General features: G+C 55.7%; 12 protein-coding genes across 12 annotated transcripts; 7 read left to right on the top strand and 5 right to left on the bottom strand.

Moving 5' to 3' along the window:
- Positions 1–533: 533 nt before the first annotated feature.
- On the top strand, positions 534–2,347 carry cyp8 (cyclophilin peptidyl-prolyl cis-trans isomerase Cyp8; the record flags this gene model as incomplete). Its single annotated transcript, XM_064804777.1, has 3 exons — positions 534–543; positions 598–614; positions 677–2,347. The coding sequence occupies 3 exons, from the start codon at positions 534–536 to the stop codon at positions 2,345–2,347; spliced, it is 1,698 nt and encodes a 565-aa protein (XP_064657547.1).
- A 225-nt stretch (positions 2,348–2,572) lies between these two features.
- LTR77_007539 (uncharacterized protein) lies at positions 2,573–8,952 on the bottom strand (the record flags this gene model as incomplete). The annotated part of the gene is made up of 2 exons (XM_064804776.1): positions 2,573–8,808; positions 8,886–8,952. 2 exons carry the CDS (start codon positions 8,950–8,952, stop codon positions 2,573–2,575), a joined length of 6,303 nt encoding a protein of 2,100 aa, XP_064657546.1.
- Positions 8,953–9,453: 501 nt separating this feature from the next.
- LTR77_007538 (uncharacterized protein) lies at positions 9,454–10,638 on the bottom strand (the record flags this gene model as incomplete). The annotated part of the gene is made up of 1 exon (XM_064804775.1): positions 9,454–10,638. The coding sequence occupies one exon, from the start codon at positions 10,636–10,638 to the stop codon at positions 9,454–9,456; it is 1,185 nt and encodes a 394-aa protein (XP_064657545.1).
- A 183-nt stretch (positions 10,639–10,821) lies between these two features.
- On the top strand, positions 10,822–11,754 carry LTR77_007537 (uncharacterized protein; the record flags this gene model as incomplete). The annotated part of the gene is made up of 1 exon (XM_064804774.1): positions 10,822–11,754. The coding sequence occupies one exon, from the start codon at positions 10,822–10,824 to the stop codon at positions 11,752–11,754; it is 933 nt and encodes a 310-aa protein (XP_064657544.1).
- A 447-nt stretch (positions 11,755–12,201) lies between these two features.
- Positions 12,202–12,774, bottom strand: CSL4 (exosome 3'->5 exonuclease subunit ski4 (Csl4); the record flags this gene model as incomplete). The annotated part of the gene is made up of 1 exon (XM_064804773.1): positions 12,202–12,774. One exon carries the CDS (start codon positions 12,772–12,774, stop codon positions 12,202–12,204), a length of 573 nt encoding a protein of 190 aa, XP_064657543.1.
- Positions 12,775–13,127: 353 nt separating this feature from the next.
- On the bottom strand, positions 13,128–13,950 carry YPT7 (Rab GTPase ypt7; the record flags this gene model as incomplete). Its single annotated transcript, XM_064804772.1, has 4 exons — positions 13,128–13,237; positions 13,303–13,726; positions 13,816–13,869; positions 13,921–13,950. The coding sequence occupies 4 exons, from the start codon at positions 13,948–13,950 to the stop codon at positions 13,128–13,130; spliced, it is 618 nt and encodes a 205-aa protein (XP_064657542.1).
- A 1,375-nt stretch (positions 13,951–15,325) lies between these two features.
- On the top strand, positions 15,326–16,574 carry LTR77_007534 (uncharacterized protein; the record flags this gene model as incomplete). Its single annotated transcript, XM_064804771.1, has 2 exons — positions 15,326–15,790; positions 15,843–16,574. 2 exons carry the CDS (start codon positions 15,326–15,328, stop codon positions 16,572–16,574), a joined length of 1,197 nt encoding a protein of 398 aa, XP_064657541.1.
- Positions 16,575–16,944: 370 nt separating this feature from the next.
- On the top strand, positions 16,945–17,887 carry LTR77_007533 (uncharacterized protein; the record flags this gene model as incomplete). The annotated part of the gene is made up of 3 exons (XM_064804770.1): positions 16,945–17,359; positions 17,418–17,645; positions 17,709–17,887. 3 exons carry the CDS (start codon positions 16,945–16,947, stop codon positions 17,885–17,887), a joined length of 822 nt encoding a protein of 273 aa, XP_064657540.1.
- Positions 17,888–18,097: 210 nt separating this feature from the next.
- Positions 18,098–20,100, bottom strand: LTR77_007532 (uncharacterized protein; the record flags this gene model as incomplete). The annotated part of the gene is made up of 3 exons (XM_064804769.1): positions 18,098–18,194; positions 18,254–18,359; positions 18,426–20,100. 3 exons carry the CDS (start codon positions 20,098–20,100, stop codon positions 18,098–18,100), a joined length of 1,878 nt encoding a protein of 625 aa, XP_064657539.1.
- An 838-nt stretch (positions 20,101–20,938) lies between these two features.
- LTR77_007531 (uncharacterized protein) lies at positions 20,939–21,637 on the top strand (the record flags this gene model as incomplete). The annotated part of the gene is made up of 1 exon (XM_064804768.1): positions 20,939–21,637. One exon carries the CDS (start codon positions 20,939–20,941, stop codon positions 21,635–21,637), a length of 699 nt encoding a protein of 232 aa, XP_064657538.1.
- A 337-nt stretch (positions 21,638–21,974) lies between these two features.
- HNT3 (aprataxin-like protein) lies at positions 21,975–22,871 on the top strand (the record flags this gene model as incomplete). The annotated part of the gene is made up of 2 exons (XM_064804767.1): positions 21,975–22,077; positions 22,135–22,871. The coding sequence occupies 2 exons, from the start codon at positions 21,975–21,977 to the stop codon at positions 22,869–22,871; spliced, it is 840 nt and encodes a 279-aa protein (XP_064657537.1).
- A 673-nt stretch (positions 22,872–23,544) lies between these two features.
- Positions 23,545–25,285, top strand: LTR77_007529 (uncharacterized protein; the record flags this gene model as incomplete). Its single annotated transcript, XM_064804766.1, has 4 exons — positions 23,545–23,691; positions 23,752–23,886; positions 23,946–24,291; positions 24,351–25,285. The coding sequence occupies 4 exons, from the start codon at positions 23,545–23,547 to the stop codon at positions 25,283–25,285; spliced, it is 1,563 nt and encodes a 520-aa protein (XP_064657536.1).
- Between the last annotated feature and the right edge of the window lie 163 nt (positions 25,286–25,448).

Raw genomic sequence — 25,448 nt, 5'->3', positions numbered from 1 at the left:
TGTACTTCAACTTCAGACCATGGCGCGCCCGACATCTGAAGAGCGCATGTACGTTGGAGCACTTCTCCTATCGGGCATCGACGAGCGGCTTGGAAAATGCCGCTTGAGCTATGCTGACAGATGCTCAAGGGGCGGAGACGAGAGGGAGGATGTTTGTCTGTGATACGGGGATCAGTATGAATAGTGTCTAACAACACTGGACGGAGGAGAAATACAGGCTAGCAGGAAGGGAAGCTTCGGTACGGACGTGATGCTGGCTGTACCTGAAAGACCACGCAGGGGGTTTCGAGGAGGAGAGCAAGGCTACTGCGGGCTACTGAGAGCATCCTAAATGGGACCTATTTATCTACCTTATTAACACCCAGTGCCGCATCGCGTATAGAAATGGTATCACACCAATCGGAGACCCTGGTCTGCTGACTCATCAGATCGGCTTTCACATGCATTTACTCTCCACGCCTTTACAACCCACCCACAAACAAAGCGTTCCTCACATACAGGCGTGGCATTTGAGCAAGCCAAAAGAGACCGCCATGGGTAAAGGTGAGTCCCAGCATGTCATATAAGTCTGTCTCGGATCTTGCTAACGTCTCACAGGCACCGACAAGCTGTACGTACGTTTCCTTCAGCCTCCCTCGTATGCGCCGACGACATGCTGACTAGTAGTTGTACGTAGATTACCCACAGCGAGTGGTCTTCTGAGGATGCCTTCGGCTCTGCTGCTGGCGCCAACGCGCGCAAGTCGGCCAACGCGAGCGCAGGCGCAAACTTCAAGCGATTACCCTTCAACTTCTGCGCCGTGTCGCTACAACCCTTCGAGCACCCAGTCTGCACCGCCGAGGGCACCATCTTCGACCTGACCAACATACTACCGTGGATCAAGAAGCATGGAACAAATCCAGTGAACGGACAACCACTGAAGAGCTCGGAGCTCATCAAGTTGAACTTCAGCAAGAACGACGAGGACGAGTATGTGGACCCGGTCACCTTCAAGACCTTCACGGACAACACGCACATTGTCGCGCTGCGGAATACTGGCAATGTATTCAGCTGGGACACCGTGGAGCGGTTGAACATCAAGGCCAAGAACTGGAACGACCTGGTGAGCGATGAGACGTTCGCGCGCAGCGACATCATCACTCTACAGGACCCACAAAATGTTGCTAGCAGAGATCTCAGCCAGTTCAAGTATCTGCAAGATGGCGAGAGCACACTCACGGCCGAGCAAGTGGCCGAGCGCAGTGCGGGAGTCAACGAGCAGAACATGGGGTCAGCGGCGAAGATACTCAAGGCCAAAGAAGCTGTAGCACGAGCGCGAGCAGATCGAGAGAAGAGTCAGGCCAATGGCAAATCCTCAGTCGAGTCTCAGGCACTGTCAAACGCGCGCAAAGCACATGCCGAAGTCGCTAAGTCAAGAACCACCAAACCCGTGCCTTTCAATGCCGCCCAACACACCACAGGCCAAGCAGCCGCCTCTTTCACCTCTACAGGCCTCACGCCCAACACCTCCGGCGAGCGCGCCATTATGAGCGACGAAGAATACATGCTCAAACCAAAGCGCGTGAAACAGAAAGGCTACGCCCGTCTCACCACGAACGTCGGCTCCGTAAACCTCGAACTCAACCCCGAACACGCGCCCAAAGCCGTCTGGAACTTCATCAGTCTGGCGAAGCAAGGCTACTACAAGAACGTCCAATTCCACCGCAACATCAAGAACTTCATGATCCAAGGCGGCGATCCCACCGGCAGCGGACGCGGTGGGCAGAGCTGCTGGGGCAAGCCGTTCGCCGACGAGTTAGAAGGCCCACTGACGCACGACACGCGCGGTGTGCTGAGTATGGCGAACAAAGGCAAGGATACGAACACGAGCCAGTTCTTCATCACCTACCGCGCTGTCCCACACTTGAATCGGAAGCACACGATCTTCGGCCGGGTGGTCGAAGGACTGGACACGCTGAAGCGACTAGAGGAGACGGAGGTCGATGACAAAGACCGGCCGACCGAGCGTTGCGAGATCGAGGATGTGGTGGTGTACGTCGACCCATTCGAGGAGTTCATGAAACAGCGGTCCGATAAGGAGGCGGCGGAAGCGAGAAAGGAGGCTTTGCGGAGCGAAGGCGGCGCTGAGGATGAGCGGACGACGTGGACGGGGAAGCGGATAAGGGCGGATGGGAAGGTTGAGGGAGGAGATGCTGGGGCTGGGGTGGGGAAATACCTCAAGCAGGCGATGGAGCGGCAGGATGAGGAGGAGATTGTGGGCGATTGGGAGGATGGGGAGCCTGAGATGGCGCCACCGCCGGCGAAGAGGGCGAAGGGTGGTGGGTTTGGGAACTTTGATAGTTGGTGAGCGGTCACGCTTGTGTCACAGCGATGCAGAGATGATCGATGAGATATGAAAAGAGTCCACAACGAGCCTTCAAGACATGGACTGTATTATATACTATTATCATACTCATCAACATTCCCATGCAGGCAGCCTCGCCGGGCCGGGGTATCTCATGCAAACCATAAAACGACAAATGCCACCAGCGCCCACGCAAACCAGTACTCATCAACATTTCCCATAACCATCTCATCCCCACACCTCCTCCATCAACGCGCAGAACCACCATTCCCCAGCCCTCCATCCACCATTGCCACACTTCACCGCACACCCCACCCTCTCCATCCACTCCACCACGAGCTCTGCCTCCCAGGCCCACAGCTTGCCTCCCAGCGCCTTCTCGATCCCGTCAACGGTCACACCGGCGCAATAGACCAGCAACCACAAAACCGAACGCAGCACCATCCTCCAGATCTTCGGAATGAAATTGCCGTGAATGTCGATCCAGAAGGGAATGCGGAAGCCCGCTTCGCCTAGGACGGCCGGGACGTATTTCGGAACGGGCATTTGGCGCAAACCGTGCTGTGAGGTGAAAGAGGTGGTCTTGGTGTAGACCACTGAGAGCTGAAAGGTTGAATCGTCGATAGCCTTGGGACGGTGGGAGTAGCCACCCGTGCCCCATTTGCTCAGCGTGCCAGGCGGGGCGTTGAAGTCGTCAGTGATGGGAGGGATGACTGGTGCGATCTTGACATTGCCGTGCGCGAGGAGGTCGTTGAGCACGAGCATCTTCTCCTCGGTCGCACCACCCGGCTTGAGCTCGAGCTTGTCGTGCACTTGGAAATGCTCTGCCACCGTCTTCCAAGCCGTCGCGACATCAATGAGGAAGCTGTGGTCAATGCTATCGCCGAGCCACCGGTTGAAGAGCGACAGCATATACGGCGTGAAGATGAAGTTCCGTCCGGGCTGCTGACGGCCTTTGTGCTTGTGCGCAACAGTCCTGGTGGCCTTCATCTCGTGGACGATCTTGTCCAGCTTGTAATTATCGATGACGGAGAGCTTGCGAGTAGCTTGCTGCTCGACGTAGAATTCATCTGGCGTGGCGATCAGAGCGCGTAGCCAAGACTTCTCCATGATGAAGCTGTTGTCCAGTGCGGCGTCTTCGAGCTGCTTAGGCAGAGCCACTGCTTGCACATCACCAGCATTCTGTTTGTCCGGAGGGATATTCGGTGTCGGTGTGGCGTCCGTGTCAGCACCTTTTGCTGTGCTCTTCCGCGGGCCACGTCGGTTGAGACGCACCGCTCGGTAGCCTTCAGGCTGAACGATATCCACCGCCCAATCCAGTAGAGCTGGCCAGTCAGTCTGGTTGATGTTGCTGAAATCAATCGTCGGCAGCTCTCCCTTCTCATAAGCCTGCAGGAACGGCTCATGGAGCATCGCTTGGATCTTCGTCACGTATTGATTGCCATACTCAGTCCGCCCTTGTACCTTCCACCTTCCACGGTAGCTCTCGTGTCCCAGCTTGTAGCCAAAGGCATGCGTAACGATTTCCCATTTGATCCGGTTACTGCCAACTGTCCCACCGCAGATCATCTGGCAGAGAGCGACTGCAACAGCAAGGCGTCCACGCTCGACAAACGTCTTGGTATAGGAGCGCGGAGCATTTTGTGATATACTGTCGTCCTCCGCAGGATCATAAAGCTCGATGGCATCCTGCTTGTTGGCTTTTCGTGTCGTGCTGACCCTTGGTGAACCATCAATCTCAATGACATCCTGGTGCCGACCTTGCTGGGGCGTGCTGACTTCCTCGTCGTCGTCGTCAAAGTCGATGATGCTGGTCATATAATCGATCTTAGGCCGACCTTCGCCATGGCCTCTAGTGTTGTACGGGCTCGGACGGTTTCGCGGCTGCGCCTGAATGGGGGTCTGGAACTGCGCCGGGCTCTGAAGCTGCGTCGGCTGCTGGAAGAGGCCGTTGATGGACACCCCGGAGCGTGGAAGCGACAAGGACGTTGCTGGGTCATGGGGTCGAATGGTCCGAAACGTCGGCGTTTTGGATGGAGGAGTCGGGAGAGCAGGCGGAGCACGTGTGGCGGGAGGAGCAGGATAACCTGCCGCTGCAGCCGCGGGTTGCAGTGTCGTTGGGTGTCCCCCGTTCCTAACCACCTTCTTAGCAGGGCGCTGCCGATCCTTCTCCGCCTTCAGAGTGGGGAGGAACCCGTCGCAAAAGTCGATGTTGTACTCCTCGTCACTCCACTGAACGCGGGTGTGATGCCTGTTCAACCCATGGTTGACGAAGTCAGGGCCGCCAGAGATCATTACTTCGTCGTTCATGAGTAATTTTTCGACCAACAGGACCCTTTCCACCTCGCACTGGAACTGCCAGAACAGCGTTCCAGACTTGTCAGCAGTGCCGCACCCGAGTATTTTGGCTCTGCATAGCACGTCATCCAGACCTGTAGGCGCGGCGGACGACTTCGCCCAAGCCATATCGGCTTGTTTCTTTTCCCCTTGAACCTTGGCACCACGTGGCGCCGGCTTGATAGCCGCTTTGCATACCGGTCTCGCGTCTTTGCGTGGCGCATTCCTGGAACTGGCCAGAGCAGTGTGGAGAGCGTTCTGGGGCTCAAAACTGCTACGAGGTCTCGGCGTTGCAAACCTCTTGGGAACTGCGCTAGGGTCGTGAGCATATCGCTCGAGCTGAAAGCTCGTCATACCCGCGGCTTGTTTTTCTGCCACCGGAGCAGTATCGTCTCCGCTGCTGTAGTTGTCATCATCGTCAATATCACCAATCTCGTTGCCGCCTTCATCGCGTTCCTCGATGTCTTCGTTGCCTTCGCCAACTTCTTCAGGATCGCCTCTCTCAGCCTGCTCCTCGTTCAAGACACCATTGAGACCCTGCGGACCTTTGCCAGCTGACAGTCCACGGAATCGATTCCGACCCAAAGCAGGTACGTGTCGAAAGTTGCGATGGAACAGCTTTTCTTCCGCCTGCGCCGCCTCGATGCCTTTCGCCGTGCGCTTGACGGTCACACCGTGGACTGCTGGAAACTCGGCAGCAATACGGCCTTTGCGACGCACTGATCTGAGCTCTGAAGCTGGAAACTGGGCGTCATGATTCGAAGCGCCGTTTGTGCTAGGTGCTCCAGCTCCTGGCGACTGAGGGGTATTGGGCTTCTCATCGGCCAGCTTGAGTTTCTCGCGACGGGTGCTCATCCACTTGTTTCGGTAAGGATGATCTCGGACGATGTTTTTTCGTACCTCCTGGACCACGGCGGAGTTCAAGTCAATTCCAGATTCTGTGACAATAGCCCTCTCAGCCTGCTTGCCCTCTTCATCCTCGAAAGTGAACTTGTATTTTTGAATCCGGTCTTGCGCCACCAGCCGACTCACAGTACGCATGACGCTGTTGCGGTCAGGTGTTGGCCCATTGGCTTGGTCCCAGCAATCTGCAACGGCGAAGGACAAATTGAGGTCCGCGGCGTGAGCGCCCTTGGCATCGCGTACGATTTGCAATACGCAGTCTTCCAGACGGCGGTGCAGAATTTCTGTATCAAACTCGGGCATTGGCTCCTGTACACCCGGCGCTGGTGTGGCGAGCCTGTCATCGCGAGGGCAAATGGGGACGCCTGATCGATCAGTCGCCTCGAGATCTCGCTGGGCTCCGTCTGCTATAGCCTGAGCATTGGCATCGACATCACGAGACCAGTCGGCTTGAATTGTTTCCTGAGACTGCAAATGCGGTGGCTCTTGCACTGCGGGAGCTGGCGTGGTGTCCCCTTGGTGGCGTAGGTCAGTAGAGCCGCCTGAATCACCACCTACTTCGAGCTGTTGCTGAACTTCCTCTGCTGGAGTCTGAGCACTGGCATCGACAACATCATCCACGTCGAGCGCACCAGTTTCATTAGACTTAGGTTCCACAGGAGTTCGAGGAACAGAAGGTGTTGTCGAAGACAAGAGGCGTCTGGTCGGGAGAGGCTCAGGTACCTTGATCGGAAGCTTCGCGATTAAGCTGGTCTCAACTGCCGGCGGACTCTGTGGAGCTTCCGCTGACTCTGACGCCAATTTCGCCGCCCCAGTAGCCAGCATTTCCTGAGCGATGTCCGCTCTCCTCTGCGCACGCCGAGCCAGCTCTCCGTCCGTTGGACGGCCTGGTTTCGTCCCCTTGGGAAGCTTAATACTGGACTCGAGCGATGCCAGTGAGCTGTAAACCATTTTTATGGGAGTGTCAGCATTCAGTCTTGCACGCTTGGGTGTGGGCCCGTCGGTGCTGCGATAAGGGGTAGGCACGTCAACTGGTAAAGCTGGAGTGCTGTTCTGAACAGGCGCTACTTCTGCCGGCAAGGTCGTAGCAGTATCTGTGCTCTTCGGTACAGAAGTCTCATCACTGCCATTGCCTGGCGTCAGAGCTCCAGAAGGCACGTTGGCCAAAGCCGGATCAAGCACGGCCGCAGGACCGCTCTGCCGGAAGCAAGGCAGTCCCGCCAGCCTCCATGACTTGAACACAGCCACCAGAACTATCTTCCGCCTCCCAGCCTTGATCAAGTGTGGAGGGTACGATCCGGAAGGGTTGATGTGGAGGCCAGAGGTCGTAACGAGAGGGCCAGCCGTATGATTCTGTGGCGAGTGTCTGAGTCTGACCTTCTTTGCTTTGACGGACGGGTTGGGGTTGACTGTTGCCGGTGGAGTTGGCCCTGTGTTTTCGTCGACAGCACGGGTCTCAGCAGTTGGAACAGAAGCCTCTGGCATCTGCGCCATCTGGTCGCTGTTCTCACGGTTCTGGTGCGCAGTAGTTGCCACATGACGAGCGATCTCGGTCTTCGACTTGTCAACTTGCTTTCCAGATGGATCGAATGTTACATTGAGCCATCGTGAGGGTATGACGGGTGCAGTCGGGTCATTGGGCTGCACCAAGTCGTCAAACTTCCTCTTGTGAGTCGCTTTGCTTGGCGCTGAACGGTCGTCTTTCTTTTCGGTTGGCGCTTCCGCGACACCTTGACACTGGAGCAGCGATGCTCGCCCATCGGTACCAGCGAATTTGTACGCACGGAGTTGTGGGAAACCCCACTGGTCCACTCTAGCTTCCGTTGACAGCGACTTCCTCAAAGCGGCTACATCTTCACGACTGCCTTGCACCACCTTCCATGTCGTCTGGCCCATCTTGACCGCTTCTCCAAAATTTTCCAGAGTGCGATACCTGAATTGCGTTCGCTTTCCTTCTTTAGACGGTTCTCGAACAATATTCAGGTGCTTCAGATGAGATGGCTGCTTATGCCTCGAAGGGTCGGAAAGACGAGCGAGCAGCTCGTCGAGCGGACGACGCCAAAAGCCACCAATCCGTTCGTCGAGAGAAAAGGATGTGATACCGATCACGCCGGCGTCCGCAATGATGCGATACAGAAAGTTGGCGTGGGGAAGATCAGGCGTCCATTCAGGAGCAGGGCCCGTATTCATCAGCGCACCGTCTTCTTGCCCAGCTTCGACATCTTCTTCCGAGTCGCTGGTATCGCTACCGCCCTCTGTCTGGTTAGAAACGCGGTTGCGACGCTTCATCGGCCCGGCATTCTTCTTGAACCAGACTCGATCCGTTTCCGTCGGTTCCCGCATGAGCTGAACGCAGCGTATCCACGCCTCTTTGCCACCGGCCTCAGTATCATCATCAACTTCATCAACTCGCGCCAGGAGCTTCCGGATGCAACCTTGCTTCGCCAGGCGTTTGTAGCCGTAGCGAAAAGCCCTCGTCTTGCCTCGGTTTTCGTATATCCCCAACCCCAGTAGCAGATCGGCAATGGCGATGATGTTGCCATTAACCTTGAGAAGCTTGATCATCTTGTCGAAGCATTCATCGTAGTGCAATGTCATTCCTTCCGCTAGGGTCGTTGTCCGCTCCTGAGCCGAGTCTACCTTCACATCCTTCGCGAACCGGCGGAGCCGCAGCAGGCTTGTGCCTGCCCCTCTTGCAACAACGGGCTCCTTGGTGATGTAGCCTTGTTGAGCAAGCACATCGGTGCGGTGAGGTACCGAGCGCTTGTCCTGGTCGGTGATCCTTCTGAGATCTGGCTGAACAATGCCCTTCGGACCGTGGGCCGCGATGACCCTGAGGCACTCGAAGTATAAGGGAGCAAGCCGGCTATGGTCAACGCCGTGCCCTGCGATGACTTGCCACGTGCGGTCCTCGGTGGTGAATATGCGTTGGCGAGCATGACGGTGAGCTGAAGGGGCGGTATTCGAGGTGCGATGCTGTTCAGTGCGAGCCGAGTCCGCTTCATCCTCATTGTAGTCAATCAGAACATCCGGGTGGTGACACAGCCAGTCCCAGACAGCATCGAGGAAGTTGTAGTCGACTTCATTTGTTGTACTTGTAGGTGGCGCGTCGGAGAACAAAAGATCGTCCTCGGTGGCGGGCATGGGCTGCGTTGGCTGTTCTGGTATATGGCGTGATTGATAGAAAGATCGTGCTGCCTGCTCCAGCTCCGGTACACCGATGCCTTTGACAGCATTAGTGAGTATGTCATTGATTCAGGAGATGAAGTACGATGAGTCGAACTCGCGACCTTCGACATACCTTCCCTGCCGGCCAGTGCGACATCATACAGCAGCTGCTCGACCAGCTCATCGAACCCCGTCGCCATGCTCACTGGCGCCGTCTTCGCCTTGCATTTGCGAGCAGCTTTCAATAGAGTAATTGAGGTTCTGCTGCGGGAGTCGAACCAGTTGCATTAGCGAGAGCGTTAGTGAGCGAGGAGATGCAGTGCAGTTCTTGAGCTGTGTGAAGTGGAGCAGTGATTCGAAGTTTTTGGCGGGGTTCTCTCGGACTTGGCCGAAATTCGAGTTGTCAAGATGGTGGGGCAACACGTGATTATGCTGCTGAAGAAGGGCAAGGGAAATTGAATGTGAGTCGTTTTGGACTACCTTAGGAGGTATGATAACCAGACCAAGAAAAGCAGGTGCATGCAGATAACCTACCAACGCCTTGCTAAGCCCATCAATATCGCTTCGCTCCGGGTAGATCTGATCGTACCCGCCGTTCCACTCAAACCATGCTGGGCCAGGCCGAGCGCGTGGTTCGCCTGACCGTCTGATAGAATGTATTTCGACGGCAGCCTGAGTCTTCCATTCGTAGCGGAGTGCCATCACTCATACCTCGCCCTCTTCCTCTCACCCACCGGCTGGCTGTTCGCCCCCGTCCTCTCCCTCCCTCCACCCTCCCTCCCGTCATCCGGCCTAAATCGCTCATCCACCCCATCAAACTCCCTCTTCCTTCTCCCTACATCATTCCCCCACCGCCCAGTATCCTCATTCTTCAGATCCTTATACTTCGTCCTCCCCTTCTTGCCCAACTTCGACATATCCCGGATCCGCATGTACTCCGGCAACACCGCCTTATCCCCCGCATCATCCGCAAACCTCGCCCCCGCCAGATCTCTGTTCAGCGCCGCCTGCACCTCCTCGTCCTGCTCGCCTTCTGTATTGAAGAAGGCGCCCTTGTGGAAGTACTTCTGCATATACGCCATCTTGCCCTTGCCCTCTCGGTCCTCTTTTTGTGCTTCGATGTACTTGCGATCCTCCTCTTCGCGTTCCTCGGCCGTCATGTTCCGTCTCCGCTCAATCTCTTCTCGCTCCTTCTCCTTCTCCTCGATCGCTAGACGATCCCTCCGTACGCGCTTGAGCTCACGTAGTTTCCATGCCGCTCGCTCGGCCTCGTCGTCTAGATTGTCTGTGTCGTCCACTTCATCTTCAGGAGCAATATCCTCATCGTCCCAAAACTTCTTGCCTGCCGCTCTCGCCGCTGCTTCCCGTTCCAGTTGAGCTTGTAGCATCTCATCCGCCTTCTCCTTCCGTAATCGCTCCTCCTCCGCTGCTCGCTCTTCTGCCGTTGGACCATTCGAAGCTTGTTGTACGCGCTTCGCCTTGGATATGAATTTTGGCGCAAGCATAGGCTTCTTCGGCTCATCATCCGAACTGCTCTCCTCTTCTTCTGACTCTTCCCCCTCCCCCTCGTCACTCGAGCCATCGCCGGCCTCATCCTCGTCGGAAGACTCCGAAGCAGTCACGAACCCTTCCAAGTCCTCGTCCGGTGGTTTGGCTGGTAATGTGGGCGCTGCTGATCTTTGCTGGCCAGCTTTACTCAGATCGACCGCGAGCTTCTTCTGCGAAGGGAACGAAGACGCTTTGGGTGCGGGCGCCTTTGCTGATTGCTCTTCTTCTTCCTCTGACGATTCTTCCTCGGATTCGGGGTCCTCGACTTCTGCTTTGCCCGGCCGGTAGCGCGTAGGCTGTGGCCGGTTTTTGGTCATGCGACTCGATGGAGGAGGCATTTCGGCGGTGCACAATCGAAAAGGGATGAGAAATGTCGTTGATTGAGTACGGTCGGGGCGTGATGGCGCTTTTGGAGGGTGGACGTCGCGCTTATCGATAAGCCGTCAATTGTACCAAAATTATTTCGAGCCCCTGCTCTTCAATCACGACACGATTGAAGATCCCGGGAACTGTACGCAACAATGCCTCACAAACACGTTCGCCGGAAAGGCGCCAACGAGACCGACTTCAACCTCGCGCCGTCACAAGTCGCCAAACCACTAGCAACACGAGCACCCAAAACCGCAGCAAAGAAAGTAAAGGCGAAGAGACCCAAACCCGAAACCGGCAAAGGCTACAAGCACGACGATACACCGCGCGCCTTCTCTCGCATGCTGGCCCTCCAAGCCTCCAAGAAGCGGCAGAGGTCTGGACTAGACGATGGCGATGATACTCGCGCGAGCAGGAAAAAGCAGCGAAAAGCAGCAAGCCAAGGCGCAGGAACGACAGAAGTTGCACCAACGGCGACTGCTCAAGGACCATCTTCTGAAGTCCCAAAGATCCTCCCAGGCGAACGTCTCGGCGACTTCGCTGCTCGAGTCGACCACGCATTACCCGTCACCGGCCTCGCGCGCAAAGGCAAGGTCCAAGTCGATGGCGTCAAAGAACGCCAGACGAAGACAGAAAGGCGGCTACAGAAGATGTACGCCTCCTGGCGCGAAGACGAGGCGCGGCTGAAGGAGAAGGAGGAAGAGCGCCAGGAAGAGGAAGAAGAAGCCGAAGAGGAGCGGGACGCTGAGCTCGGCGGTAAACAGGCGCAATTCCCTGACAGTAACCGCAAGTCTAAGAAGAGGCGGAGAATGGTTGGTGAGCAAGGCGGGGATGACGATGATCCGTGGGCAGAGCTGGCGGCGAGGAGGGAGCAGAGGAAGGGGTTGCATGATGTTGTGCAGGCGCCGCCGAGTTTTAAGACGGTACCCAAGGAGAAATTCAAGGTCAGGAATAATGCGAGGGTGGATGTGGAGAACGTGCCAGGAACAGCTGGGAGCTTGAAGCGGAGGGAGGAGCTGGGCGATGCGCGGAGGGAGGTCATTGAGCGGTATCGAGCTATGATGGGGAAGAAGAAGGGTCAATAATGTGGTCTTGAACAAGAAGCAATTTTGACGAAGTACTTCTAATCCCTTTCACCAATACTGCGCTTTTTGCCTGCTTGATATCGAGTAGGCTGCGCGATGCCTAAGTAACCGGTCGAGCAATTTTCTATGCTCTGCGTATGACATAGTACCGTACTCGACCGGCCGTCCCTGGCGCTCCGCTCGACTGGAAATGGGTGCCGTTGATGCGCTATCCAGGCCGCCGTGAACCGAGCACGCTCACCTGAGACCTCGAAGAATGCTTCGGTCGCCATCGAACCTCCATTTTCATCTGAGCGTGCCGCTTCGGTGTAACGTGAGGCCGTCTTGCGTTCCTCGAAAGCGTAGTGTAAGCGCGGCGATTGTAGAAACGCTCAAGTGCATAGTCTCATCTCGATCTCGTCTGGGCTCGTCACGCCATCTTCAATCTTGCAATCATCTTCCATCCCTTCAAACCGGCTTAGCAACCTTCCTCCCCTCCCTCGCCCCCGTCGCCTCATCCACAAACTCCCGCCAACTAACCGGGACCATGACATTCCCCGCCTCACTCCACGCCATCACCACGCCCAGCTCATTCCTCGCCGTGCTCAAATAATACGCTCTCTCGTCACCCAGACTAATCACGTTCGCCCGCACCACATCCCCGACCCGAAAGCACTCGGCCATTTTCACCTTATCCACCTCTGTTGCGCGGATATCTTGTTGTCGTATCAGCGCAGGGAGAGGCTCGCGCAGGACGTGTGCCCCGGTGGGGCCGAGAGCGAGGATGGAGAGGCTGGCTTGTCGGGGGTTGGTGCGGGTGATTTTGCCGATGATCGTGGTGTTGACTTCGGGAAGGAGGTCGCCAGAGGGGCGGGAGATGGAGATTGTCGGGGCGGGGGAGGATTTGGACGTTGATGGGTTCGAGGTGAGGGGCCCGGCGATGCTGGCGTAGAGGTTGGAGCTGGAGATGTGGGTGCCGGCGCCGATGTTGTTGGATTTGGTTGGGCCGAGGAGTTGACCTGGGAGAGCTGACGAGGCCATTGAGAGCTTTTCAGGTCCTCAAACCGGTATTAAAGTCGTGTTGGTTCTCGTAGGATGAAGAAGGAAGTTTGGTGCATCGCAAAGCAGATCAAGAAGTGAGGTCAACAAGCAGGTCTTGGCATATGTCTGTTCAGCGACGACACAGGATGAGTACACCGCAAGACTGGCAGTCTATTTTAAAGCTTAGGGTACTGGTCAACTATGTATAATGGTATCGCTGCTGTTGGAACAATGATGCCTGCCTCTAATCAAGATGGTATCAACGCCCTGGACGCCTGCAAATGCTTGCAACAACATCCTTCGCATCGTAAGCTAAGATCGCCGGTGTGCTCGCTGGTACTCGTTTACATATCTTAGCAAGAGCAGCCCTGGTTCTCCTCGCCAATGTTGATAGGGATCGTCTCTGGGAAGTCAGGGTTGAAGTCTTGCGACTCCTCTTGTGCGAGGGCGTTTCGAGCGATGACTGCAGGAGATCACGGTCAGCACGCGAAACAGGACCGCGCAGTTTTGCATGGCATGATGACGCACCTTCGAAAGCCTGCTCAACATTCACCGCCTCCTTCGCGCTCGTCTCAAAGTAGGGTATCCCTCCCTTGCTCTGACAGAACGCCTGTGCCCTCTTCGAACTTATCATCCTCTTGCTCTCGTCCACGTCCACCTTGTTTCCCAGTACCACAAACGGAAAGCTCTCGGGATCCATTGGGCTCGCCTGTATCAAGAACTCATCCCTCCAGCTGTCTAGCGTATCGAAAGATTTGGAGTTGTTGACATCGTAGACGAGGACACAGCAGTCCGCGCCCCGATAGAAAGCCACGCCGAGGGATTGGAAGCGCTCCTGGCCTGCGGTATCCCAAAGCTGCATTGTCACGAGTCGATCATCAACCAGCACCTCTTTCGTCAAGAAGTCGGCGCCGATGGTTGCTTTGTAGGATGCTGAGAACTTTTTGTTTACCTGGAGAAGTACTCGTAAGTCTCTGCCCTCCTTGCGCGTCTCTATAATGCACGTGTGCTGTTGATAAGGCGTGCGCAGGTGGAACGTACATATTGGTTCATCAAGCTCGTCTTGCCCACGCCGCTGTCACCCAGGATGATGACCTATGCTTGTCAGTCCTCTTCTAGTTCTCAGCATTCCCGCGACAACCTCACCTTCAGCAGTATCTTCTTCCTGGAAGACATGGCTGCGGCTCAAATGATGCTTCCCGAGCTTGTTTCCACGCGACAAGCTACAAGGGCGGTCCGAGAGGTGGATGTGTAACCGCTTAAACTTCCAGAGGTTATATTAGGTCGATCCGTAGACGGGAGTCCAATCTGGAACAGCGTTTGAGGTCCAAGATAGTGTGTTGATCCGTCAAGTGTCGTCGGACCTCGAAACGTCATGTTGGTTGCGGCTGATCCCGCCTCCCGCGATCCCGCATTCAAGGTCGAGGTTGCCGCCTCGCGTCACGACACATGATTCGACATTCAGGTTGTCTCGAACTCTCTCACAGTACGAGGTATGCCTCTCCCCTTGGCTCTGCGAGATAGTGTCAAGTCTCTCCCCTCTTACTCTGGCCATCACTTAGGACCACCAAAAGGCGACGTTCTCCCAGGCGACCTGGCGCAGCACGAGGAGACCGGCGTGAAAGAGTCCATGAGAGCCCCGTCGCCGACGACAATACGCAATGGCGGACCGCGAATGCTCCTGGCCTTTGACCGTTTAGACGACTACGAGACAAACGGCTTCATTTTAAGCACGGCAATGTCACCTTCTCGAAAGGGTCGTTCAAAGCACGATGTTGTTGACTCCACTGCGGCCGCTTTCAGAGAGATGAACGAACGTCCAACGACTCGTATTAACCAAGCCACCGCCCGGTCACCATGGACAGCAGTGGTATACCACCACGGCTCAATTCTGCCCTGCACTCCTGAACTGATGGTCCGGCATTTTTCAGCCTGCCGGGAGCGATTCTTGGCTGCCTAGTTGCTCGATTGTGGGGTTGGGATGACAATTCGCCAGGATCGCCAAACGCGGAGTCAGGCCTTTCTAGACTGTGTCAGTGCTTCTGCACGCTTGCAGCACGTTAGGCCCAAAGGCGCAACCAAGACGGCGCAAAGTGGCCGATCATACTTTGCTTGCCTCGACACCGAGGGCGTGTTTCAACGACTCATCACAGAAAATTCCGTTGGTACCTAGGAACGACCCCCTCCACTCAGCATTAGCAAAGCTAGCTCCTCCGCGCCAGCCCTGCCCTCGGACGTGCCCATTGGCCTGGAGCTCAATCCGACGGCAACGTACCAAGAGGAATTATTCACGTCGAGCTCTTAGCCTACGCGGCCTCATTGTTTACTCGAGGGTGGGCATAGCCTCCACCACCAAACACGTGGGAGTGCCCAGACGGCGTTTGAAGGATCGTCTACGTCAGACAAGGCCGTTAGGCATCGGTATAAAGGTATAGTAGTACCAGTTTATATTACTCCCCCCTCCTCCACCTCACACGCCTTTCAAGCTTTCCTCTCCTCATCAGCATCGATTGCCAGCCTTCCCATACACTTCTCCGGACCTCACAGCAACATGCGTGCCTCCAAGACCTTCATCGCCAGCAGTGCGTTGGCATTCGCTGCAGCGCAGAACAACAGCAACAGCGACCCGACCCTCACTGCTCTCATTGGAGACACCCCTTCGCTGTCTGGCCTTGGAACAATCCTCCAGGCGTATCCCAACATTGCTCGGTCCCTAGGCAATGCGGAGAATGTGACCGTCTTTGCTCCGAACAACGCCGCGATCTCTGAACTACAGTCCTCTGGGTTGCTAGACGATGCCACGGAAGACGACGTCGCCGCCATCCTCAACTACCATGTCCTGCAAGGTATGGTATACTCCTCGGCGATCTCGGAGACGCCAGTGTTCGCACCGACGCTCCTGGACGATGAGATGTACGCCAACGTGACGGGCGGCCAGGTCGTGGAGGTCGCTCTCGACGGCCAGGACGTCGTCCTCACGTCAGGTCTGAAGCTCGAATCGACCGTGGTGCAGGCTGTAGGTCTTAGCGTCCCTCTCAGAACCTGAGCATGTGCTAACGCTCACAAAGGACGTCAACTACACCAACGGTGTTGTACATATCATCGACAGCGTACTGCAGGTCCCGCGCAACGTCTCGACGACCGCAATTGGGGCTGGCTTGACCGCGCTCGCCGGCGCTCTCACCCTTACCGATCTGGTTGATACAGTGGATGGATTGAGCGACGTGACAATCTTCGCTCCAACCAATGCCGCCTTCCGGGCTATTGGTCGCACTGCCGCCAACCTTAGCACTTCAGACCTGACGGACATCCTTACCTACCACGTCATCAACGGCACAGTGGTCTACAGCGCCGATATCACCGAAGGCTCTGTCACCACTCTGCAGGGCGATGATGTTGAGATCACCGTCGAGGACGATGCCGTCTTCGTCAACGGCGCACGTGTCATTCTTGCCGATGTGCTTGTCGCCGGAGGTGTGGTCCACGTCATCGACTCTGTCCTCAACCCAGCCAACGCAACCGCCGAGGCGGACCCATCCGCGACCACTGGCGTTGTGCAGTTCAGCGGCGCTTCCTCGGCCTCGGCAACCCCGTATACCTCTGGGATTCCAACTGCGTCGACTACCAACCCTGGCTTGACCCAGACGACGAATGAGGTGGCTGCAACTGGCGGCTCCGGAGGCAACGGTGGTAGCGGCAGTGGCAGCTCGAGCTCGAGCTCTGGTATTGCAGCGCTGCCTACTGGTGCGGTTGGCGCTGCGGCCCTCTTCGGTGGTGCTGCCTTCCTTGCCAACTGGTAGTTTATGTGTGAAGTATGGGTTTATGTGTGTGGGGAGTTCGCAATCGCCAGCTCAAGAGCAAGGCAGCTTCATGGATAGTAATGGCACATAATAATGTTCAGATACTTCTCAGTCCCTAGTTTTGCATCTGGCCTCTCCATTCGTCGACAAAAGTAGGAGTGAGGTCTCTTATCTTGCGACAGCTGCCCTCAAGGTTTCTTGGACTTGCACCCATTTGGCCTGGGTTCATGCGGGCGAGCCTGATGAGGGTTGGCCTGGAGTACATTAAGACCGCAGCCGGCGCGGGGTATGAGTTGAATTGTTCAAATATTATAAATCGACTCACGACCCCAACTCTTCCTCTTGCACGAACAGCAACAAATCCAGCACAATGTCTTCCCAACCCGGCCCAGGAGCAACATCCCAAGAAAACGGCCCCATCAACCTCCTTCGCCCACTCATCCTCATCTCCTACTCCCTCTTCTACATCATCCCCACCATCATCCACCTCCTCCTCAATTTCCAACTCACCACCTTCCTCAGCCCCTCCGACTTCAAAGACGTCTGGTTCGCCCGCTTCTGGGCCTTCTTCGGCCCCAAGTCCCGCGATGTCGCTGCTCCGGCCGTGATGCCGCTGCTGCAGAAGAACGCGCGGGGCGTTTGCCTGGACATCGGACCGGGGTCGGGGCAGTGGTTGTATTTGTTTCAGCGGGCGAATAATCCGGATATCACGAAGATTTATGGCATTGAGCCGAATAAGGGCATGCATAAGGCGCTGAGGGAGAATGCTGTTAATGCTGGACTTGGTATGCAATCGCCGCTTTTCTCTGATCCTGTGTGATGCGTTCGCTAACGGTGATTTAGGTGATATTTACGAGATCATCGGCTGCGGAGCAGAAGAGCTCCAGACGAAAGGTGGCATTCAGAAGGAGACTATCGACACCATAATCACCGTTCAGTGTCTCTGCAGCATCCCGACGCCTGAGACGATCATCAAGGAACTTTATCCCCTGCTGAAGCCTGGTGGGCAGTGGTTGGTGTACGAGCACGTCAAGACGAAGTACCAAGGTGACTTTGTTGGGTACTGGCAGAGTAAGTCATGTCGCGGACCACGAGATCTTCGTTGTGAGCCCAATGCGCTAATCTAGGGTGTAGGCGGCATCAATATCGTCTGGCCCCATTGTTTCAACGGCTGCGACATCACGAGACCAACAGACGAGTGGCTGCTGCAAGCCGGCGAGTGGGAGGAAGTGAAATTGCGTCCCGGAGAAGGCGAGGGCAAGTATGATACGGTACCGCATATCATTGGAACTCTCACCAAGAAGCGGAGGTGAGCTTCGTAGTGGCCCTGTACCGGCTTGAAGGCCGTAGCTGGGAGAAACGGATGGTCGGAAGAAAGTTGCGGAGCGAGTACTGAAGTTGTCAGGTACCACGCTGTATGCAGAGTAGGCTGATGCTTGAACCATATGTCGCTGAAAGGCTTGACAAACAAGTATCGCTGAAACGCACGCTGACAAGACACAACCGTGACCTCCTTCTCGTATCTAAAAGTACCCACGTGCCCTCCTTGTAGCATTCCGCCGATGTCGATGTGCCCGGATACCCCGTTTGCTCATAAAGTCCACGATGTTACCCCAGAGCCTGTCGAAATAGTCAGCTGTGTCTGGAGCCCGGCAGCAGACCTTGGGCCTGGTACTCACATTGTAGCAAACACTATGAGCATGAAGACCACCAAACATGGCATCGCAATGATCCAGAAGAAAGAGAAGTCGTGGTTCAATCCGTCGCCGTTTGAAAAGTTCATGCCTGGAGAAGATCATTTAGCACATGCGTCACGCGAAACGTTGAGATAGAAAGCGAGGAACCACTTACCAAAGTAGCCAGAGATGAAAGTCAAGGGCGAGAAGAAGACCGTGACTATCGCGAGGATCATCATGAAGTTGTTCGTCTTGGCGCCAACGGTATTGAAGATGAGGGTCGAGATGTTGGTGGCAGAAGCGTCCATCTGCTCGAGCGCCTGGATGATGGTGATGCAGTGATCCAGCACGTCGCCGAAATACGTGTGCGCTAACGGGGAGATGGCAACACTATTCGCCGTCTCCATCCGTCGCAGAGGGCCGGGTTTGCGGAACTCGGAAGTCTTGCGACTGTAAGTTGGCGCTCCTTCTCTGTCGCGCGGTGTTTTCTCACTCCTAGATGGCGACGGTTCCTGGATTTCCAACTTCGGCATTTGAGGGACTTGCGCGACCCCGGGTCCCACCGGCTCTGACTGGTGGTCTCGGAGGGCATTGACGAGATGGACCATTGGCTTGAAGAGATTCTGCAGCATGTCGATTTCCTCTCCAAAGATGTGCAGACTCCGCGAAGTCTTGATGTTCGGGTTGATTAGAGCGTCGACTTGAAGCTCCTTGCGGGCCTTGTTATAGGCATCCTTGACCGGCACGGCCAAGTCCACAATGGCGTCGATGATGGCCTCGAGGAGTAGCGATGCATCGCAGCTCCATCGCAAGATTGTCTCCGTGCTTTGCAGACGGTCTCTGATCGGGCCCTCCACATCTTCGGCCGACTGCTCGAAGAAGGAGATGACGGTATTGTCTGCGAGCAAGAATATCGCCACTTGCTCAACACTGACCGAGAGGTTCTCCGACGCAAGGGTAGAATGCCTCTCCATCCACGCAGTGTGCTCGGGTATCTTACCACTCTCGTAGCGATGCAGGGTCCGTACCTGCTTGATCGGTGCACTCGTCGAGACGCCAGTATGTGCGTTAACAAACTCGTCGACTTTGCCGTCCCCGTCCTTATCGAGGTAATACGGTAGTTCGCTGTTCTGTCGCTTTTTCGCCTTCGACGATCTAAATTCCCATGGTTTCCTTCGATGGGGTCTTCCATAATGGTCGAGGTCTGCGTCGGGACAGTCGCAGTCGCCGCGGTGGCCTCTATTGCACTGGTGGAGGAGCACAAGCTTTTGGAGAGTCAAGATGACGCAAGCATGGTCAGCGTACCAGTCGACCTTCGTCCGGCCGTGAGTATGTACCATATCCTCGATGGCGAGTCGGTGCAGGTTGAACTTGTTGCCCAAGCATCGGATCACATCCCAGCTCAGGCCGTTAACCGAGATCCACCGGCATGGCATGTTGTCAGGTCTTCGGTCGTCCAGGACTTGGGCTATACTGTCGTTGTCTGCCCGAATGTGACGAACGTCGATGTCGGAAAAATCGACGATGTTGATCTCGCACTCGGCCTTGAGTGAGGTAATCTCTGGTGGCACAAGCTCGTCGGTGGCGGATGTGTCGATTCCAGGCTCTGCTCCAGGCTGCCATACCGGTTCGCTATCCTGGGGCTCATGGTAGGCGGTGACCGTTTGGGCTCTCGAGGGATGTCGAAACCTGACGCTTCCCGTTGAGCGTCGTGAGAAGGTACTTGCCCGGCGGTCGAACGTGGGGTTGTCGCGAGATGTTGGTGAAGATATTGGTGAAAGGGGGATAGGTAGAGTTGCGCCAGTCGCAGATCGGCCGCGAGACTGCTCAAAGTCTCGTACAGCAGACATGATGAACTCGAGGTTGTATTAGGTCGTTGATCGAGTCCATCCAGAAAGGAGAGTCGTGAAGATGATCCAAAAATTCCGTGGCGTGGGGCGTTCTACCGGGGTGGCGCCTGCTTTGTTGACGACGTCAGATCAAGCGCTATGCCAAGGGAGTACCTGTAAAAGAGCGACAGGAAGGTAGGTATCTAGGATGTATCCAGTATCCAGGAGTTGTTGGATGTGCCTGCAGTTGTCTCATCAGTCGTTTCAGAGCCGGGATTTCAGCCAAGCTTTTGGCGCTTGAGCTTAAATCTATACTTAAAGACGTGAGATATCCGATTCTCATCCATTCTTGCCTCCTGATAACTCCATGCGCCTAACCATATCACCCTGAGACGCAGGACCGTATGGCTCTCGGCGATAAGGACTCCCAGAAAGATTTGTACCATCAATCTACTCCAAGCGCCACGACCAATTCAAACAGCCGGGGCCTTACTACTTGCTCTATGGATTGTTTGGGAAGCCACTCTAAGGAAGAGCCAGGGAGCCTTCCTCAATTGATGACGCAGGACCGGTTGCTATCAGCAACCCCAATCGATACGCTCGCGACAGTACCTCCTAAGGCCATCGTGAAATGCGCTGAAGTCAAAGATCATCTCGATCCCGCTGCAATGTGAGCTTTCCCCACACGCCTGCAGCTGCCAATGGCTGTGGTCGGCCAGCAGGAGCTCTCCGCAGATAAGGACTCCGAGATCTCGTGGTCATTTGTTGGTATAGATGTCTTTCCTTTCCATCTCCGACTGCTTCCTTGTCACTTTTGATCACGAGCATGATACTTCTCCTGCGGAAGGGAGAGCCTTCAATGGATCTTGACAATGCTGCTGGTCAACCAGAATGCCGTCTACTCCAGCTCCCGCCTGAGCTGCGCAATCAGATCTGGGAGCTGCTACTCATACAGAACACGCACGCGACACGAACCTACCCGTCTCTGTGCGGCTCAAAAGCCCTTTCCGACATGCCCGAGCATATCAGGCGGCGGCGGCGGTTTTGCGCAAACATACTACAGACGTGTAAACAAGTCAACACAGAGGGCACGCCTATCCTGTATGGCGAGAACCTCTTCCAGGCGCACACCTCCCTCCTGACAGCGATGCCTCGATTCCTGGCGTACACCTACCCAGGCAAAGTCACCTTGCCTGATCCTATTACAGCCCCGCGAGTCGCGAAGCTGATCCGTAAATACTCCATCCATGTGCGCCTGGACACGGATCCTCGGTTCTCTCGAAAGCAGGTCGAGGAGAGCTTCAGCGGTGTGGAAGAGCTCGAGATTGATGTGTTCCAGGCGATGTACGGGAGCTGCGACTTTAGTGTGCTCAACCTGTTTGAGGACGTAAGAGGGGTGGGCAAAGTGAACATCCAGGGCAGTTTGGGCGATGGGAAATACGCTGCATGGCTTACGGATCTGCTGCGACAACCAGTTGGGACCCCGGCTGTGCCGTATACTGAGCAATATGTTGGGGGCATGTGGAGCTGGGATGCATGGAGCAACGGGAACAGATGATGTTCGATCTTTGGGAGCAATTCGATCAGCAAGCTGGTTTAAGGCAGACCTCGATGTAACAACTGCGCATAGCAAACAGGGATGTCAGCGATACATACACGTTATATCTATTTTACAACAGTGAATATCTGAATTGTCGCGCTGAACGCAGACGTCAATGACGATTGTGACACTGACTCGACGCAAGCTTCAGCTCGACCCTCCATTCCTGAACCTCAATGCCAGGTGCCTTTCTAATTTATTCCAGTGAATGCACAGATATTTGTCGCATCATTTGCGCCGTCGACTCAAGACAGCTCGTACTTCTCAACAAGCACGAGATCAGCGTCGAGTCACCATGGCTACAAGAGCGTCCGCCGATGATGTCGAGGACAAAGGCCCAGCAGTCGCGGATCCGGAGATGGAGGCCTCAGAACATCATACACAAAGGCACAATGCATGTATGCGAGAACTCCCCTTTGCTCACTTGTCCTCTGAGTCTGATTGTTGATATGCAGTCGCAGAGCTCATGAAACCGAAGCCCAAACCGCAACACTCGAAACCACAGAAGAAGATGGATAGCCGATCGGCTGCGACGACTACCTTTGGACGAGACGGCCTGGGCGTATACATTGCGGAGCCTGAGTCCTTCCCTGAGAGCCGGGTGCTCTACTACGACGACAAGTTTGTGGTGATCAACGACCTCTATCCTAAAGCGAGCGTCCACCTACTCATACTACCGCGCGATGGCGAGAAGAACGTACAACGTGGGCAGGAGGTGTTCCATGATGCACAGTTCCTAGCAGAGTGTCGAGCGATAGAGGCAAAGGTACGGAAGATGGTCGCAGGCGAGCTGAGGAGGAGGTTTGGCAAATACTCCGCCCTCGAGACAGCGCGTCGCGAAGCGCAAGAGGCGGACGAGATACCAGACGTCCTGCCGCCGGGTCGAGACTGGGAGAGCGAGGTCATGTCAGGCACGCATGCGAACCCGTCCATGAACCACCTCCACATACACGTCCTGAGCAAGGACCTGCACAGCGAGTGCCTTAAGAAGACGAATCACTACCAATCATTCACGACGGACTTTTTCATTCGAATGGACGAGTACCCGTTGGCGGAGGACGATTCGAGGAGGCATTATAGGTGGTTTCCGCGGGATATGGTATGCTGGAGGTGTGGGCGGAACTTTGGGAATAAGATGACGAGGCTGAAGGAGCATCTGGACCAGGAGTTTGAGGAATGGAGGAAGATATGATACCCGTGCTTATGCAGGCGGAGATACCGCGGGCTCCTGCATGAGCGAGGTGCAAGATGGAGGTGTGCATGAGGAGGGTGGACATGGTGGGAATGGAAGCATGCATTCTGAGCGTAGGTGTTTTCTGATACAACAAGCGTCCAAGCACCAAAACCATAGGCTGATATGCGCCTCGCAAGTGGCCACACCCCTCATCACACCGCAGAAGGAGATATGCAGTCTTCTGGAAGCAGGGCTAGACGTGAATGTGTCACGTTGCACAAGACCGTTTGACCCTGGTCCACCTCCACCAATACATGTTGTGACACGTCAAGTCGCACACCATTGGTCGCAGACATCACGAAAGACGACGAAGTTGCCACGACCGTTCAGGATAATGTGAGAACCCGTGCTCTCAGTGAACATGCATGTGAAAAGGGTCTGCGAATGAAGTGAGGTCAAACGCTGCTCAAAGACCCGGTTGCCTGGCAGCGGCTTCCTCAATTTCACCGACGTCACCTGCAAACGAGACACTTCACCACCTCGCGCGCGCGACATCACTTCTTCCGACTCATTCTTCATCGTGCTTCCTCCCCTCTCCTCATACCTTACATACATCACCTTCTTTGCGCATATACCACGCGCCAGATCATACCATTACCACGACGGCGCCACCGGCTTTACAAATATCAAGATGGCACCCAGCGTCAACGGCAACGGCTACCACAGCCCGCTGACCTCCAACTCTGCCGTCGGCAAACCCACCGACGAAGTGACGAAGCTCTGGACGCGCTTCGAGGCGACGAAATATGGTGATTCTGCGAAGAATCAGCTCATCGAGGTGAGTATCGAGCCAGCTTCACCACCTGCTGTCGCCGAGTACGCAACTGACAATAGCTAGGACCTCATCACTCGCTACGAGGACCTCCTGAGCCAGCACAAAGACTACGTCAAGCAGAGCGAGAATGCAAGCACAGTCTTGCAGGAGCGCGACAAGGTGCTGGAGAGCAGTGTCATTCGCATGCAGAAGATTCTGGTGAGTCATATCTCATGCCACCCAGCGCAGCGAGCGAAAGTGCTGACTGGTTATCCCAGAACCGTGATCCGCACATCCTCGTGCTCATCGATGGCGACGGGTTGTTCTTCAGCAACCTCCTTTTGAGGCAGGGCGCGGCGGGTGGCAAGGAAGCAGCAGCATTGCTCTCTGACGCCATCACGGAGTGGGCCACTGCGACCGTGGACGACTACCCGGCTGACTCAAAGGTTGTCGTTCGCGTCTATGCCAACCTTCGAGTCGTGGCGGACACTTGCGCTCAAGCTGGATTTGTGGAACATTTTGGGAAGGTGGAGGATTTTGCACGTGGCTTCACGTGCAGTGACACTCTTTTTGACTTTGTCGACGTCGGCAATTGTAAGGGTGGCACGCAAGGGAAGATTAGCGGTGAGTCTCATGGCCCGGCGGAACTTTTCATTCAGACAAGTCGGGCTGACACTGCACAGAAATGTACCAGCTCTTCCTCTACAACTACCACTGCCGCCAGATTGTCCTCGGATGCACCAGTGCCAGTGGCTACGTGAGCCTCCTCGATCAGCATAAGCACGATGAGGAAGCGCTGCCGCGCGTGGCACTACTGGAGGGCGCTCCTTTCAACATGGATCTGGCCAACATGCCATTCCGCAAGCTCAAGCTAGCCGGCATCTTCCAGGAGACCAAGAACCACCAGACGTATTGCTCTGGCGGGCAGCGGGTCGATTCCCGTATCTCGCTCAATGCTACCAGCGAAGCCTTCACGCCGCGCAACGCCACGCCAGTCGGTCAGAGCTTCAGCGTCCAGAGTCCGCCGAGCAGTGCCGCAGGCCTTGAGAACGCTCGACCTTCATTTCACGCCCGTACTGATAGTATCACCTCTTCAGGCAACAACTCTGACGTCGCCAACTCCACCTGGGCGACGGTGATTTCAAAGAACAAGCTTCGCCCTCTGGCCGACACTCTCCGCCGTCAGTCCGTTGAACCAGCAGCTACGATTAAGCGCAACCGCGCTGGTCAGCGTATCGACGTGCCAGGCGACTACGACCGGGACGAAGTTCAGCGCATCAAGAAGCTTAAGGGCTGCAATCAGCACTACATCGGAGCCGGCTGCTGCCACTACAACGCAGGGCGCGCAGACAAGTGCCCGCACAACCACCACTTCAAGTTCAGCGCCGCAGAGCTGAAGACGCTTCGCGTCGTTGCGAAAGAGACGCCATGCAAGCGAGGCCACGATTGCGACGACGTCAACTGCATCTACGGCCACATGTGCCCCTTCCCGTCGGCTACGGTGGGATCTATGAGGGGCAGTGGATGTTTGAATGGCAATGACTGCCGCTTTCCCATCAGCATGCATGATATGGACACGGTGCCGGTGAGGACTGTTCGCGCGACGGGTACGTTCTGAGTGGGCATGGCGAGATGTGCTGCTTGGTAGCACGGCGAAGGCAAGTGAGGCTTCAATGGAGATAGCGTTTGATTCAACCATGACCGTCAATCCAATTCGTCCCAATTCTACCTTACTTTTGTATTTCCCAGTGCTAACATCTTGGCTCCGAAAATGCAAAGCG

The sequence above is a fragment of the Saxophila tyrrhenica genome, assembly GCF_035928015.1.
Source record: "Saxophila tyrrhenica strain CCFEE 5935 chromosome Unknown scaffold_11, whole genome shotgun sequence".
Lineage (NCBI taxonomy): Eukaryota > Fungi > Ascomycota > Dothideomycetes > Mycosphaerellales > Extremaceae > Saxophila > Saxophila tyrrhenica.
Note: the sequence above shows the minus strand (reverse complement) of the source record. Positions and strands in the feature narration are given on the sequence as shown.